This window comes from Haliotis rubra, unplaced genomic scaffold, assembly GCF_003918875.1.
Source record: "Haliotis rubra isolate DU_JTF1 unplaced genomic scaffold, ASM391887v1 Scf65, whole genome shotgun sequence".
NCBI lineage: Eukaryota > Metazoa > Mollusca > Gastropoda > Lepetellida > Haliotidae > Haliotis > Haliotis rubra.
This window is the reverse complement of record NW_025767357.1, coordinates 1,801,878-1,817,474: the sequence shown is the minus strand read 5'-3', so window position 1 is coordinate 1,817,474 and position 15,597 is coordinate 1,801,878. Positions and strand designations below refer to the sequence as shown.

General features: G+C 41.3%; 3 protein-coding genes across 3 annotated transcripts; all 3 read left to right on the top strand.

Moving 5' to 3' along the window:
* Nucleotides 1–3,142: 3,142 nt before the first annotated feature.
* LOC124257122 (acetylcholine receptor subunit alpha-like 2) lies at nt 3,143–4,315 on the top strand. The gene has a single exon (XM_046691112.1). The coding sequence runs from the start codon at nt 3,143–3,145 to the stop codon at nt 4,313–4,315; it is 1,173 nt and encodes a 390-aa protein (XP_046547068.1).
* Nucleotides 4,316–8,901: 4,586 nt separating this feature from the next.
* LOC124257121 (neuronal acetylcholine receptor subunit alpha-7-like) lies at nt 8,902–10,074 on the top strand. Its single transcript, XM_046691111.1, has one exon. It carries the CDS (start codon nt 8,902–8,904, stop codon nt 10,072–10,074), a length of 1,173 nt encoding a protein of 390 aa, XP_046547067.1.
* Nucleotides 10,075–13,318: 3,244 nt separating this feature from the next.
* On the top strand, nt 13,319–14,533 carry LOC124257120 (neuronal acetylcholine receptor subunit alpha-7-like). Its single transcript, XM_046691110.1, has one exon. The coding sequence runs from the start codon at nt 13,319–13,321 to the stop codon at nt 14,531–14,533; it is 1,215 nt and encodes a 404-aa protein (XP_046547066.1).
* Nucleotides 14,534–15,597: the final 1,064 nt, after the last annotated feature.

The window sequence follows — 15,597 nt, the reverse complement described above, 5'->3', positions numbered from 1 at the left end:
TTCTTCAAAGGAGAAATGGGTGGATCCTCCTCTGTCGGCTACGAGGAAAGCGTTATACTGGGTAACTTGTTTGAGAGGCATTTAGAAGTTGGGGCAGTAAGGAAGGATAACAATATATGGATGAAGAACCTACACCGAAACGTCGCTCTCACGGCAATAAAGAAGTTGTTCATCCATATATTGCTATCCTTCCTTATACTGGGTGTTGCATAAAAGAGGTCGACATATTTGGTGTGGTAAGTCTCACAGGCGAGGAACATGTCTTGTTAATGTCCATGGAAACCTATCAGATGGGCATCATCAGGTAGTACCGGCTTTCCACCACCAAGCAACAGTGTTAGGGTCCACACACGGTACTGATGGCTTCGTAGCTCACAACATAACTCTCTAGCAGTCACCAGCTATCAGCGTCATCCAAGACTACCGTTATTACAAGAAGATGTTCAGGAAGAAAGGATGGGTGTCGTTCCACAGATTCTGGCATCTTCTAAGCACACGCGTAACTCAAGAATTACTTTTGCACTATGGGCGAGTATATCATTCATGCTTTACTCTTATAATAAGGAAGTCCTTATTCACGCACAGAAAACCATCATGATCCTTTAGATATATGGATGTTTAGCGAGAGCAGCTAATGCACATCCCAATTGCCAGAGTAAAGACTGTAAAGGATTGCTTTAATCATCTGATAATAAATACTGACACAAAATCCATACTAATTGTATCTTGATAGTTGGAATGTATGAAGCAAACCTTTGACTCAGCACGTGTGGGAACTGGAATACAGTTGCCATCCCACCTCAAATGTTACCATGGTAAGACCTAAATAAACGAGGGGTTATCAACGGCAGAAATGGATACGCTAGAGTACAGAGCAGTCATAAACTGTTTGATCCTCAAGGGCCACCCGGCGAAGCACACTGAAGAGCGATTGACCGCGTACGAGTACTGAGTCTCATGGGGTACTCGTACTGCTGTCAATCGCTCTTCAATGTGCTTCGCTGGTTGGCCCTCGAGGACCAAACGCTTTATAACTGTTCTCTACTCCATTCGTAACTACTCGCCTTTTTCCGTGACCTACAAGAAGAGTTGTACCCTATCGTACGCCATTATTGCCAAGAAACGTGGCAAACCAATGAAATCGCGCCTAGTAAAACGCATTTCGAAGCATGGAAATGGCGGCCCTGTTGAACTTTGTAACTTCGTTAAACTATGCAAAGCACAATTTAAACATAAACTTTGAGCTAATAGATCAGCAACTTTAAACACTGAAACATATTTACAAAGGGAATGACAATATTGCTGTTTTGCCCACGGGACATAGAATATTTTAGCAGGAAGAATAGAAGATGCTGTAGATTATCCTTGATTCTAGGAGCCATGTTTGCAAATTCAGAGTTCTCTTTCCTTGGTAATAGTACTAGACTATTTTCATATCCATGCCCATTTGCGTTTAGACAGGGCCCAGTCGTAAACATGGCCACGCGAGGGGTACGAGACGCCATCCGGCATTCGGGAATGTACGAGTAGTTACGAATGCTCTCTACTGAAGCTTATCCGTTTCTGCGGTTTATTTAGGTGTACATGTGATTAGATGTGACCGGAAACTAGCGACATGTGCATGTCTATGTTACGTTTATGTAAATGATATAAACCTTTATCATCATACAGTTATTTTTATCATGCACATATCAGAAGTATTTTAGGCACAACACTTTTGATAGGCCCTCGTAGTTATTTTGGTTGGGAGCTGTTTAAAATACGATCACGAATATGAAAAAATATTTGTAAATATTCATCTGAGCAGTACCCTAAAGTGGTAGCACAAATCTAAAAGACAATAATTCCACATTTCAACACGTGCAAGACACACAGAGATCTGCCTACAGGAAACTATCTTCCCTCGCTTATTGATGTATCAACTGAAATCGATGAGAGCAGGATTTTTGTTTGTGTTACCCCAGTATTGAAAACACTATACACGTAGATAAATCAATGGTAATTAGAATTCACTGCAATGATAAACTCAACATTTCCGGTTTGTTTTTCAGTAGGCCTAGTATAGTTTGTCATAGATTCGTGCTGTGATGCTCACTCATTTCAAAAACTAATCTGGGCGTATATACTCATAATCGTATGGAAAAAACAACTTAATGTTCTCTAATTCTGTGTTCTTCAGAATTGGAGGCTGATTCCACAACCCTGCTAGAACTGCTGGAATCATCGTTCGCGTTATTTGCGTTGTGGTTTTTAACTGAAAAGGTTGTATTTGTCGAGCAGCATCTACAACCAGGATATCATCTCTGTCCATAATTTTATAAATAACTGCTGATTGTCGCTTGGATTCCTCAATCGTGGCATTCAGTCAAGTGATTCGCGTTTCCATGATCTCCACGAATGTGCATCCACGCTGGTAAGGGTGCACCGTGTTTTGACATGTCAAATTCCGTTTTATTAACTGTTACGATTAAAGTATTATGAAAATAACAAAAGCATACATCCAAACTTGAGATTTCAAACGAACTGTTTGCCATATGCATTAATGTCTGCACGTACCAATACTGTACAATTAGCACGATAGTCGTGCAAGTGCAGTATTGACAAAACGATTCTGTTTCAAGCTTTCGTTCAAAGACTCATTACTGGCAAAAGTAAATTCATCAACAACAGTTTGACGGGAGATAACGATTCAGCATTTGTTATCGCACTGAACAAACAAAGTGAATCACGTAATACCAACAGTTAGGGCTATAAATACCTTTCTTTAGTTTGAGATAATGCTTCCTATATTTCAAGCTCCCACAGCCTCTGCACATTGTGAGAGGACAAGTCTACTGTTTCCCAAGGGGTAATATTTGTACTTTAAATATTATCTATTGTCGCTATCGCTGATGTCATGGCATTAATGAAGTACAATTATGAATAATAACACTTGGCTCTTTGTAAATATGAAGAATACGAACGGATGGCATCTTCTTAAAAAGGGTTACTTCTGACATAAAGTACCTTCGATTCTCCCTGATGTATGGAGACACCCAACGTTTTAATCATAGACGTGCTATCGCCTGGGAAAGACATCATCAGTTCATTTAACATGTTTCTGGGTGTGCTCGTTGTCCTTGTTTCAGTATGTCATGCAAAAATGTCGGGCCCCGAAACTTTGCCTGTACCAAAGAACGAGAGTCAGCTGTTTAAAGATATCTTCAAGAATTACGACCCTCTGGTTTGGCCAAACCAAAACAATTCATTGAACTGGAGCATTGACATCTGGATGAGAATTAACTCGTTGGTGGATCTCAACGAAAAGGATCAAGTTCTAAGTCTGTCAGCCATGTTTGGCCTGACGTGGAAGGAGCCTCTTCTCAAATGGGATCCGAAGGAATACAACACGGAGGTCATCTATGTGCCAACAGACAAGCTCTGGCTCCCAGACGTCATCGTGCAGAATGCCGTTTCCAATTACGGCCAAATTGGTAACATGAACTTGAAAGTCTATCTGGAGTCGACAGGTACCATAATATGGTTTCCTGGGGACTTTTACAAGACCTACTGCAAGGTAGATGTCCGTCACTACCCTTTCGACACCCAGTACTGCAAGCTGATCCTGCAGCCGTTGAGCTGTAAAAAGAAGATTGTAAACCTTGATCTAGCTCCAGAACCAGTATTGCACATGGATTATGAGGAAAATGGGGAGTGGGAGCTTGAAGAAATAGTTCCACAAAAGGTTTGGCAACACAGAAGCCGACATTTCCGGGTGGAATTCACCTTAAACATAAAACGTAAGACCCTGTTCTACATTGTCAACATGATCTTGCCAATAGTGTTTCTGTCTCTATTGAACTCCCTCGTCTTTGCTCTGCCTGCCAACTCGGGAGAGAAGATCACCCTCTGCATCTCTGTTATGCTTTCCTATGCTGTGTTCCTCACACTCGTCAACGATGCTCTTCCTGAGAACTCAGACGGAGTATGTTACTTCAGTGCCTATCTAGCTACTGAAGTCTTTCTCAGCATGGTGGCCACCATCGTCACCGTTGTCATCCTCGCCTTCCACCACCGAGACCAAAGGTACATAAGGGCAACCCGCTTGCTGACGTATCTCTTGCAAGACAAGAAGATCAAGATCCTTGCTGATGACATAGTCAAAGTCAAAACCACTGACCAGGCTCCCGATACGCATGAAGAAGGCACAGGGATTAAAGTAGTTGTTGGGTCGGACATCGCTGCCATGCTGGATAGACTCGGCTTAAAGGTGTTCACCATTGTCAACATTGTTGCCAGCATGTTCTTCTTCTATGCCATGCGTGGACTGTACTGATTCTCCAGGTCAACAATATATTCAGTAAATAACAATGACAAAACCCTGTCCACACCCGTAAGAAATCTCTGCTATCGGCACAGCTGTACCACTGTGACACTATCATCAGTATGTGTTTGTTTGACGCTGCATTCAACAGTATTCCAGCTGTATATTGCGGCCTGTGAACAGTCGGGTCTGGACCAGACAATCACTAGATATGATGACAGAGCATGTGTTTGTGAATGACTATCAAAGAATGAAAAGGTAACCATATCCTGCCTAACCAATAGCACCAGTCAGTAACATATGCAAACAGACAACTGTTCACCTGAAAAATACGAAATAGTGATGAATTGTGAAATACATTCTTTAAAAGCATATTATTTATCATCACTGTTTCAGGAATATTCTGATAATAATGTCTAAAGTAAACCAGTGAATCTAATATGTTTTACATTGTGTGTTTCTCACTACCAATCTGGGTAGTAGATCAGGGATCAGAGTCGAGAACGAAATTTTAATAATCCTTCCTTTTGTAAATGTCTTAATTGTGTCTGTGATTCATCTTCTCACGCCTGCTGGTTATGTTTCGAAGGTTGTCCTAACACCTACCCATTTTGCAAACTCACTGTCAGCTTGAAATGTACCCAAGATCTAGTCGTCCACTTCTGTTTTGGTCGTAGACTATGTGTTTTATGCTTGGCAAACGTCAACACCTGCAGCGATGCTGTAAATACAGGTGATATCCTAAAGTACTGAAGTCACCATGGTCCTGTTTATAGGGACCTACCTTCAGCTCCTGGCATCTATAGTCCATATTGTATTGTGTATACTGACTTCTGGGTATGGTTACATGTTGGTATTAAATACAGATGTGCGATACTGGAGTTGTTTTACTGTCCATAGTCGACATGACTATATGGTACTAATTGCTTATATATCACGTATAAACTGTTATCGTTGCGGGATGGCTGAAACATTGCCTATGTAACATTATGCAAAATACTATTCAAATACTTGAAATCTGGCCCCACAACAGATGCACAGGATCGCGACATCCGGGTCTTTTACTTTTGAAACAAGACATTCATGCAACATACACTGCAACACAAATTCCTGTCCTGCCTCCAATTTGTGCACATTCACAAGCCTTTAGGAGTTGTCACGATCCGAGCAAGACGTTCTAGGAGTTATCTCACCCTAATGGACTTCAGCAGCTGCAGTGGTGTTTCTTACGTCATCAGTGGCGTCTATACGTTGAAATAACATATTGTTTAGTGATGGATATTGTTTCTTTCTTCAAAGGTGAAATGGGTGGATCCTCCTCTGTCGGCTACGAGGAAAGCGTTATACTGGGTAGCTTGTTTGGGAGGCATTTAGAAGTTTGGGCAGTAAGGAAGGATAACAATATATATGGATGAAGAACCTACACCGAAACGTCGCTCTCACAGCAATAAAGAAGTTGTTCATCCATATATTGCTATCCTTCCTTATACTGGGTGTTGCATACAAAAAGGTCGACATATTTGGTGCTGTAAGTCTCACAGGCGAGGAACATGTCTTGTTAATGTCCATGGAAACCTAACAGATGGGCATCATCAGGTAGTACCGGCTTTCCACCACCAAGCAACAGTGTTAGGGTCCACACACGGTACTGATTTCTTGGTAGCTCACAACATAAGTCTCTAGCAGTCACCAGCTATCAGCGTCATCCAAGACTATCGTTATTACAAGAAGATGTTCAGGAAGAAAGGATGGGTGTCATTCCCAAAATTCTGGCATCTTCTAAGCACACGCGTAACTCAAGAATTACTTTTTCAGTTTTGTCGAGTATATTGTTCATGCTTTACTCCATATAATATGGAAGGCCTTATTCAAGCACAGAAAACCATCATGATCCTTTAGATATATGGATGTTTAGCGAGAGCAGCCAATGCACATCCCAATTGCCCGAGTAAAGACTGTAAAGGATTGCTTTAATCATCTGATAATAAATACTGACACAGAATCCATACTAATTGTATCTTGATAATTGGAATGTATGAAGCAAACCTTTGACTCAGCACGTGTGGGAACTGGAATACAGTTGCCATCCCACCTGAAATGTTACCATGGTAAGACCAGGTAACTCTATTGTGTGCATTTAACAGGCATATTTCATGTATTAAGATAGCAACCATATTGAATTTTCCTCGTGGACACTGGTTTTATTAAATCAAATAACCCCAAATGACAACCACAAATTTCAGAGGTAGGTAAATTACGACATAAAATATACGAGGGGCTATCAACAGCAGAAATGGATACGCTCGAATACAGAGCAGTCATAAACTGTTTGATCCTCAAGGGCCACCCGGCGAAGCACACTGAAGAGCGATTGACCGCAGTACGAGTACTCAGTCTCATGGGGTACTCGTACTGCTGTCAATCGCTCTTCAATGTGCTTCGCTGGTTGGCCCTCGAGGACCAAACGCTTTATAACTGTTCTCTACTCCATTCGTAACTACTCGCCTCTTTCCGTGACCTACAAGAAGAGTCGTACCCTATCGTTCGCCATTATTGCCAAAAAGCGTGGCAAACCAATGAAATCGCGCCTAGTAAAACGCATTTCGAAGTATGGAAATGGTGGCCCCGTTGAACTTTGTAACTTCGTTAAACTATGCAAAGCACAATTTAAACATAAACTTTGAGCTAATAGATCAGCAACTTTAAACACTGAAACATATTTACAAAGGGAATGACAATATTGCTGTTTGCCCACGGGATATTGAATATTCTAGCAGGGAGAATAGAAGACGTTGTAGACTATCCTTGATTCTAGGAGCCATGTTTGGTAATTCAGAGTTCTCTTTCCTTGGTAATAGTACTAGACTATTTTCATATCCATGCCCATTTGCGTTTAGACAGGGCCCAGTCGTAAACATGGCCACGAGAGGGGTACGAGACGCCATCCGGCATGCCGGAATGTACGAGTAGTTACGAATGCTCTCTACTGAAGCTTATCCATTTCTGCGGTTTATTTAGGTGTACATGTGATTAGATGTGACCGGAAACTAGCGACATGTGCATGTCTATGTTACGTTTATGTAAATGATATAAACATTTATCATCATACAGTTATTTTTATCATGCACATATCAGAAGTATTTTAGGCACAACACTTTTGATAGGCCCTCGTAGTTATTTTGGTTGGGAGCTGTTTAAAATACGATCACGGATATGAAAAAATATTTGTAAATATTCATCTGAGCAGTACCCTAAAGTGGTAGCACAAATCTAAAAGACAATAATTCCACATTTCAACACGTGCACAACACACACAGAGATCTGCCTACAGGAAACTATCTTCCCTCGCTTATTGATGTATCAACTGAAATCGATGAGAGCAGGATTTTTGTTTGTGTTACCCCAGTATTGAAAACACTATACACGTAGATAAATCAATGGTAATTAGAATTCACTGCAATGATAAACTCAACATTTCCGGTTTGTTTTTCAGTAGGCCTAGTATAGTTTGTCATAGATTCGTGCTGTGATGCTCACTCATTTCAAAAACTGTAATCTGGGCGTATATACTCATAATCGTATGAAAAAAACAAACTTAATGTTTTCTAATTCTGTGTTCTTGAGAATTGGGGGCCGATTCTACAACCCTGCTAGAACTGCAGGAATCATCGTTCACGTTATTTGTGTTGTCAAAGAGTGGTTTTAACTGAAAAGGTTGTATTTGTCGAGCAGCATCTACAGCCAGGATATCATCTCTGTCCATAATTTTATAAATAACTGCTGATTGTCGCTTGGATTCCTCAATCGTGACATTCAGTCAAGTGATTCGCGTTTCCATGATTTCCACGAATGTGCATCCACGCTGGTAAGGGTGCACCGTGTTTTGACATGTCAAATTCCGTTTTATTAACTGTTACTATTAAAGTATTATGAAAATAACAAAAGCATACATCCAAACTTGAGATTTCAAACGAACTGTTTGCCAAATGCATTAATGTCTGCACGTACCAATACTGTACAATTAGCACGATAGTCGTGCAAGTGCAGTTTTGACAAAACGATTCTGTTTCAAGCTTTCGTTCAAAGACTCATTGCTGGCAAAAGTAAATTCATCAACAACAGTTTGACGGGAGATAACGATTCAGCATTTGTTATCGCACTGAACAAACAAAGTGAATCACGAAACACCAACAGCTTGGGCTATAAATACATTTTTTTAGTTTGAGATAATGCTTCCTATTATATTTCAAGCGCCCACAGCCTCTGCACATTGTGAGAGGACAAGTCTACTGTTTCCCAAGGGGTAATATTTTTACTTTAAATATTATCTATTGTCGCTATCGCTGATGTCATGGCATTAATGAAGTACAATTATGAATAATAACACTTGGCTCTTTGTAAATATGAAAGAATACGAATGGATGGCATCTTCTTTAAAAGGGTGTCTTCTGACATAAAGTACCTTCGATTCTCCCTGATAAATGGAGACACCCAACATTTTAATCATAGACGTGCTATCGCCTGGGAAAGACATCATCAGTTCATTTAACATGTTTCTGGGTGTGCTCGTTGTCCTTGTTTCAGTATGTCATGCAGAAATGTCGGGCCCCGAAACTTTGCCTGTACCAAAGAACGAGAGTCAGCTGTTTAAAGATATCTTCAGGAATTACGACCCTCTGGTTTGGCCAAACCAAAACAATTCATTGAACTGGAGCATTGACGTCTGGATGAGTATTAACTCGTTGGTGGATCTCAGCGAAAAGGATCAAGTTCTAAGTCTGTCAGCCATGTTTGGACTGACGTGGAAGGAGCCTCTTCTCAAATGGGATCCGAAGGAATACAACACGGAGGTCATCTATGTGCCAACAGACAAGCTCTGGCTCCCAGATGTCATCGTGCAGAACGCCGTTTCCAATTACGGCCAAATTGGTAACAGGAACTTGAAAGTCTATCTGGAGTCGACAGGTACCATAATATGGTTTCCTGGGGACTTTTACAAGACCTACTGTAAGGTAGATGTCCGTCACTATCCGTTCGACACCCAGTCCTGCAACCTGATCCTGCAGCCGTTGAGCTGTGAAAAGAAGATTGTAAACCTTGATCTAGCTCCAGAACCAGTATTGCACATGAATTATGAGGAAAATGGGGAGTGGGAGCTGGAAGAAATAGTTCCACAAAAGGTTTGGCAACACAGAAGCCGACATTTCCGGGTGGAATTCACCTTAAACATAAAACGTAAAACCCTGTTCTACATTGTCAACATGATCCTGCCAATAGTGTTTCTGTCTCTATTGAACTCCCTCGTCTTTGCTCTGCCTGCCAACTCGGGAGAGAAGATCACCCTCTGCATCTCTGTTATGCTTTCCTATGCTGTGTTCCTCACACTCGTCAACGACGCTCTTCCCGAGAACTCAGACGGAGTATGTTACTTCAGTGCCTATCTAGCTACTGAAGTCTTTCTCAGCATGGTGGCCACCATAGTCACCGTTGTCATCCTCGCCTTCCACCACCGAGACCAAAGGTACATAAGGGCAACCCGCTTGCTGACGTATCTCTTGCCAGACAAGAAGATCAAGATCCTTGCTGATGACATAGTCAAAGTCAAAACCACTGACCAGGCTCCCGATACGCACGAAGAAGGCACAGGGATTAAAGTGGTTCTTGGGTCGGACATCGCTGCTGCGCTGGATAGACTCGGCTTTAAGGTGTTCACCATTGTCAACATTGTTGCCAGCATGTTCTTCTTCTATGCCATGTGTGGACTGTACTGATTCTCCAGGTCAACAATACATATAGTAAGACGTGAAATTGACATTTAAAGTGATGTTGTTCCTTAAAACCTTTTACTTGTTGTACTCTCATAATGTACACTGTTGCAAACTACACAACTTCCAAGACTTAAGTTGACTCTCGCTTAACAAAACAATGATTAATATTGCAAAATGTTCTCTAACAGTTTATTAATAATCATCACTGTTTCATAAATTAGTGATTGTTTACTGTTTCGCACATTGTGTATTGCTCACTACCAATGTATTTATAGATCAGGATCGAGAACAAAATTTTAATAATCCTTCCTTTTGTCAATGTCTGATTTGTCTGCGATTCATGTTCTCACGGGGGCGGTGGGGTAGCCTAGTGGTTAAAGCGTTCGCTCGTCATGCCGAAGACTCGGGTTCGATTCGATTGGTGATAGAAATACAATACACGTTTTCTGTCATTGTAGTCACTGAAATGTATTAGGTATTTTCTCTAGTAATTTGAATTGCACTAAATGAAAGGTTCATTTGATCAATGAGTGTAATCTATAAATTTAACGCAATTTCCTGTTTTTGAAGAAGTGCCCCGAGATACCTTTTGGCCAGAATATACGCCTGTGAATATAAGGTGGTCAGATACGGACGATATTGCACATTTTTATAAAAGAATGATTCTTATCAAAAGTGTGGGTTAGGCGTCGGTTGATAATATATATATATTTTATTATGTTACTGGCGCCACCTGCAACTAAATATAATAGTAATTTTACTGGAGGCCTGCACGACCATTTATGGACGTAATGACATTGAATACATGTTCTCCGTTAACGAGCTGTTGAATTTACAATATCTATATTGCTCTTACGACAAGCATGGGTTCCTGAGATGCCAATTCTATCCCGGATCATAGTGGGTCCTAAGTACAAAAGGAAATTTCACATGTGTCACTTTATGACCAAAAGAACAAGGTGTGTGGCTTGTGGATACATCTGGTTTATGGACGTAATGAGCGTACAGTAGAACAGGATTAGGCATTAAGGTGCGCTTGGTGCACCCTCCACAGTCAACAGTTGATATGATAGGGACTCGGAATAAAGTACTGCGGCTTGTTCTGTATTGCATTGTCATCTTGGAACTGGAGGCCTGGACCACGACCAGCCATGATCGGCACCAGATCCTCGACAAGAACATGTCATGATATCACGCTGCATTGCGCTTCCCATGAATTACGAGAAAACGTGAGCGCACGTGCCCAGACTATCAAAAAGAGCCACGTGTAGTGCAATAAGATTCCTATCATGGTCTCCCTTTTATACAACAAAGAGTAAGTGAGTGAGTGAGTTTAGTTTTACGCCGCACTCAGCAATATTCCAGATATATGGCGGTGGTTTGTAAATAATCGAGTCTGGACCAGACAGTCCAGTGATCAACAGCATGAGCATCGATCTGCGCAATTGGAAACCGATGACATGTGTCGGTCTACTCCCATTTCTGAGAACTCCCAGTTGTGAGACTCCCAGTTGTGAGACAGTGGAGTAGGTACTTAGCAAAGAAAACACACCTTACTCCCCTATCTGATAGAATGGATAAACCCCAGCTAATTATGGATTAGCTATTTAACTGAATCTTGTGGAGGTAACTTAATGAAACTCTTAAAGATAAAGTAATTAACCTACTCAGATAAATGGCTTAAAAACATAAACACTTTGTGTAGGTAACTTCGTGATCATTTGAAAGAGAAATTAATTTACCTACTCAGATTTACGTGTTTGAAAAATCTAGCAATAACTGTTGTAAAAATAATTAATCCAAATGTATTTATTAACCTTTGACTGCTCTTTCCGATCACAATTATGGCAGGCCTTCAACAAGTAGAATATATCAGCAGTTCACGATAATCTTTTTCAGTATTTCAGTATCTATTGAAAACAATAAATGCTCTTCAACGAACAATGTCTTCTGTGTTAATAAACTCATCAATGAACTATGCCTCCTGCGGGTACTCTTCAGCAACAGGGCTGTTCCCACTTTCATCGTAGGGATGGGAAAGCACCACCTGTGTGCACTGAACCATTAATTAATGTGTCTCACAACTGGGAGTTGTCACAAATGGGAGGACACCCATGTGTCAACCAAGTCAGCGAGCCTGACCACCCGATCCCGTTAGTCGCCTTTCACGACAAGCATGGGTTACTGAAGATAAATATTCTAACCCGTTAATACAACAGTGTTGCTCGAACTGAATAGTATCGAATCCTAGGGACAATGCTACAAATGGCCAAAAGGTCGCATTGTCGCGCATTGGTTAATTTTGCCCCTTTTCGCTTTAACGCGACAATTTGACAACGCGACGATGTCCCTTCTAGGATTCCATAATATAATCATAAATTTCTGAAACATACAACTTAATATACTCTCTATTCTGTGTTATTCACTTTATCAGAATCGGGGCCCGTTTCAGCACAGCTCGAGCTGCTGGAATCCCCGTTATTGTTCACATCATTCGTGTTGTCACTATGTGGTTCAAACTGAAACCTAAGCAATATCTACAGTCTGGATATCATCTTTTTCCATTTCGTTCCATAATATATAAATATATAAATAACTGCTGACTGTCAGCTAATTGTCGCTCGAACGACGTCGACTAAAGAGTATGAAAATACCAAAAGCATGCATCACCTGGCCTTCAAGCGGACGGTTTGCCATATCCCTTAACGCCTGCATGTAACTATACGGTACAATTAACAAGATAGTCGTGCAAGTGCAGTAATGACAAAATAATTCCTAAAATCGCAAAGGTAAATTAATGAACAATAGTTTGACGTCAGACCACAATGAGTCACTGTGTTCTCTTGTACTAAACAAACGCTCCGAATCACGAAAACTAAACAGTTTGGGCTATGAATACATTTCTTTGGCCTGGGATGATGTTATTGTATGTGAAGCTCCCATAGCCTATGCGAATTATAAGAGGACACGTCTACTATTTCCCAAGGGGTGATGTTTTTACTTATAATATTCTTTATTCTCACGGAGCAGATGTCCAGGCATTCATAAATTTCAGTTAGAAATAACACTTAACTTTTACAAGGTATCAATTTGAAAGAATATGTCCGAATGTCATCTTCTTATAGGACTCATCCCGAGATCAAGTACCTTCCAATCTCCCCCTGTGAATGGAGACACCCAGCGTTATTATGATAAATATGTTATTGCCTGAGAGAGACATCATTAGTTCATTCAGCGTTCACACAACATGTTTCTGGGTGTGCTCGTTGTCCTTGTTTCAGTATGTCGTGCCGCACTGTCAGGATCTTTGCCAGTACCAAAGAACGAGAGTCAACTGTTTAAAGATATCTTCAGGAATTACGACCCTCTGGTTTGGCCAAACCAAAACAATTCTCCGAACTGGACCATTGACGTCTGGATGAGTATTAACTCGTTGGTGGATCTCAACGAAAAGGATCAAGTTCTAAGTCTGTCTGCCATTTTTGACCTGACTTGGAAGGAGCCTCTTCTCAAATGGAATCCGAAGGAATACAACACGGAGGTCATCTATGTGCCAACAGACAAGCTCTGGCTCCCAGACGTCATCGTGCAGAATGCCGTTTCCAATTACGGCCAAATTGGTAACAGGAACTTGAAAGTCTATCTGGAGTCGACAGGTACCATAGTATGGTTTCCTGGCGATTTTTACAAGACCTACTGCAAGGTAGATGTCCGTCACTATCCTTTCGACACCCAGTCCTGCAAGCTGATCCTGCAGCAGTTGAGCTGTAAAAGGAAAATTGTAAACCTTGATCTAGCTCCAGAACCGGTATTGCACATGAAGTATGAGGAAAATGGCGAGTGGGAGCTGGAAGAAATAGTTCCACAAAAGGTTTGGCAACACAGGGGCCGTCATTTCCGTGTGGAATTCACCTTAAACATAAAACGTAAGACCCTGTTCTACATTATCAACATGATCCTGCCAATAGTGTTTCTGTCTCTATTGAACTCCCTCGTCTTTGCTCTGCCTGCCAACTCGGGAGAGAAGATCACCCTCTGCATCTCTGTTATGCTTTCCTATGCTGTGTTCCTCACACTCGTCAACGACGCTCTTCCCGAGAACTCAGACGGAGTATGTTACTTCAGTGCCTATCTAGCTACTGAAATCTTTCTCAGCATGGCGGCCACCATCGTCACCGTTGTCAACCTGGCATTCCACCACCGAGACCCAAGGTACATAAGGGCAACCCGCTTGCTGACGTATCTCTTGCCAGACAAGAAGATCAAGATCCTTGCTGATGACATAGTCAAAGTCAAAACCATTGACCAGGCTCCCGATACACATGGAGATAGCACCGGTATTAAAGTGGTTCTTGGGTCGGACATCGCTGCCGCGCTTGATAGACTCGGCTTTAAGGTGTTCACCATTGTCAACATTCTTGCCAGCATGTCCTTCTTCTATGCCATGTGTGGACTGTACTGATTCTCCAGGTCAACAATACAGATGGTAAGCCGCGACATTGACAATTACATTAATGTTCCAACTTTTTGTCATGTTACGTGTTAGAGCCTCATTGTTTATGTTGTTGCAAGTACACAACTTCCAATGCTTAAACTGACGCTCACTATACAAAACAGTTATTAGTAATGCGATATGTTCTTTAACAGTTTATTATTAATCATTACTGTTTCATAGACGTTATTGTAGTATACCAATGCACGTTTACTGTTGCATATTTCTCATGACCAATGCAAATAGATCAAGATCAAAACGAAACATTAATTATCCATCGTTCTGTCAATGTCTGAATTGTGTCTGTGATTCATGTTCTCACGCCTGTTGGTTTTGTTTTGAATGTTGTTCTAACCACCTATCACTTTTGCAAAATTATTGTCCCTTGCATAATGTATGAAAGTCCACGTCGAGCAGGAGAACCCTTGTCTACCAGTCTTTTGATCGTAGAATATATGTTCTTTTGATGCTTGAAGGCCAACACCTGCAGCGTTGCTGTAAATCCAGGTGTTTTGCAAAAGTGCTACAAGTCCTCATGGTCCTTGATATGGTGATTGTATTGTAAATAGATATTGCTTTGTATGATTTCATGTTTGATTTAAATACAAATCTGTGATACTCAAGCTGTTTTACTGTTCTTTGGCGACATGACTTTAGTTACTTTACTTATAAACTAGCGTTTATGCAAAAACTGTTCTCGCTGCGGTATGGCTGAAATATTTCCTATGTAAAATTACATTTTAACTCACTCACCTACAACCAGCGCCTTGTTGGCGTAACTCTCAGGACTACAGGATATTGTGCTGCAGCCTGCATGGGTGCACTATCATGCTTTTGTCAGCAATATGTACTTGCCTGACATGACCTGAACCTTTGCCTGGGACCGCCTCCGTGGTGTAGTGGTTAGAGCGTCCGCCCGGAGAGCGGAAGGTCGCGGGTTCGATCCCCGACCGCGTCATACCAAAAGACGTTAAAATATGGTACTTGTTGGTCCCTGCCTGGCGCTCGGCATTAATGGGTACAACAAGGACTGG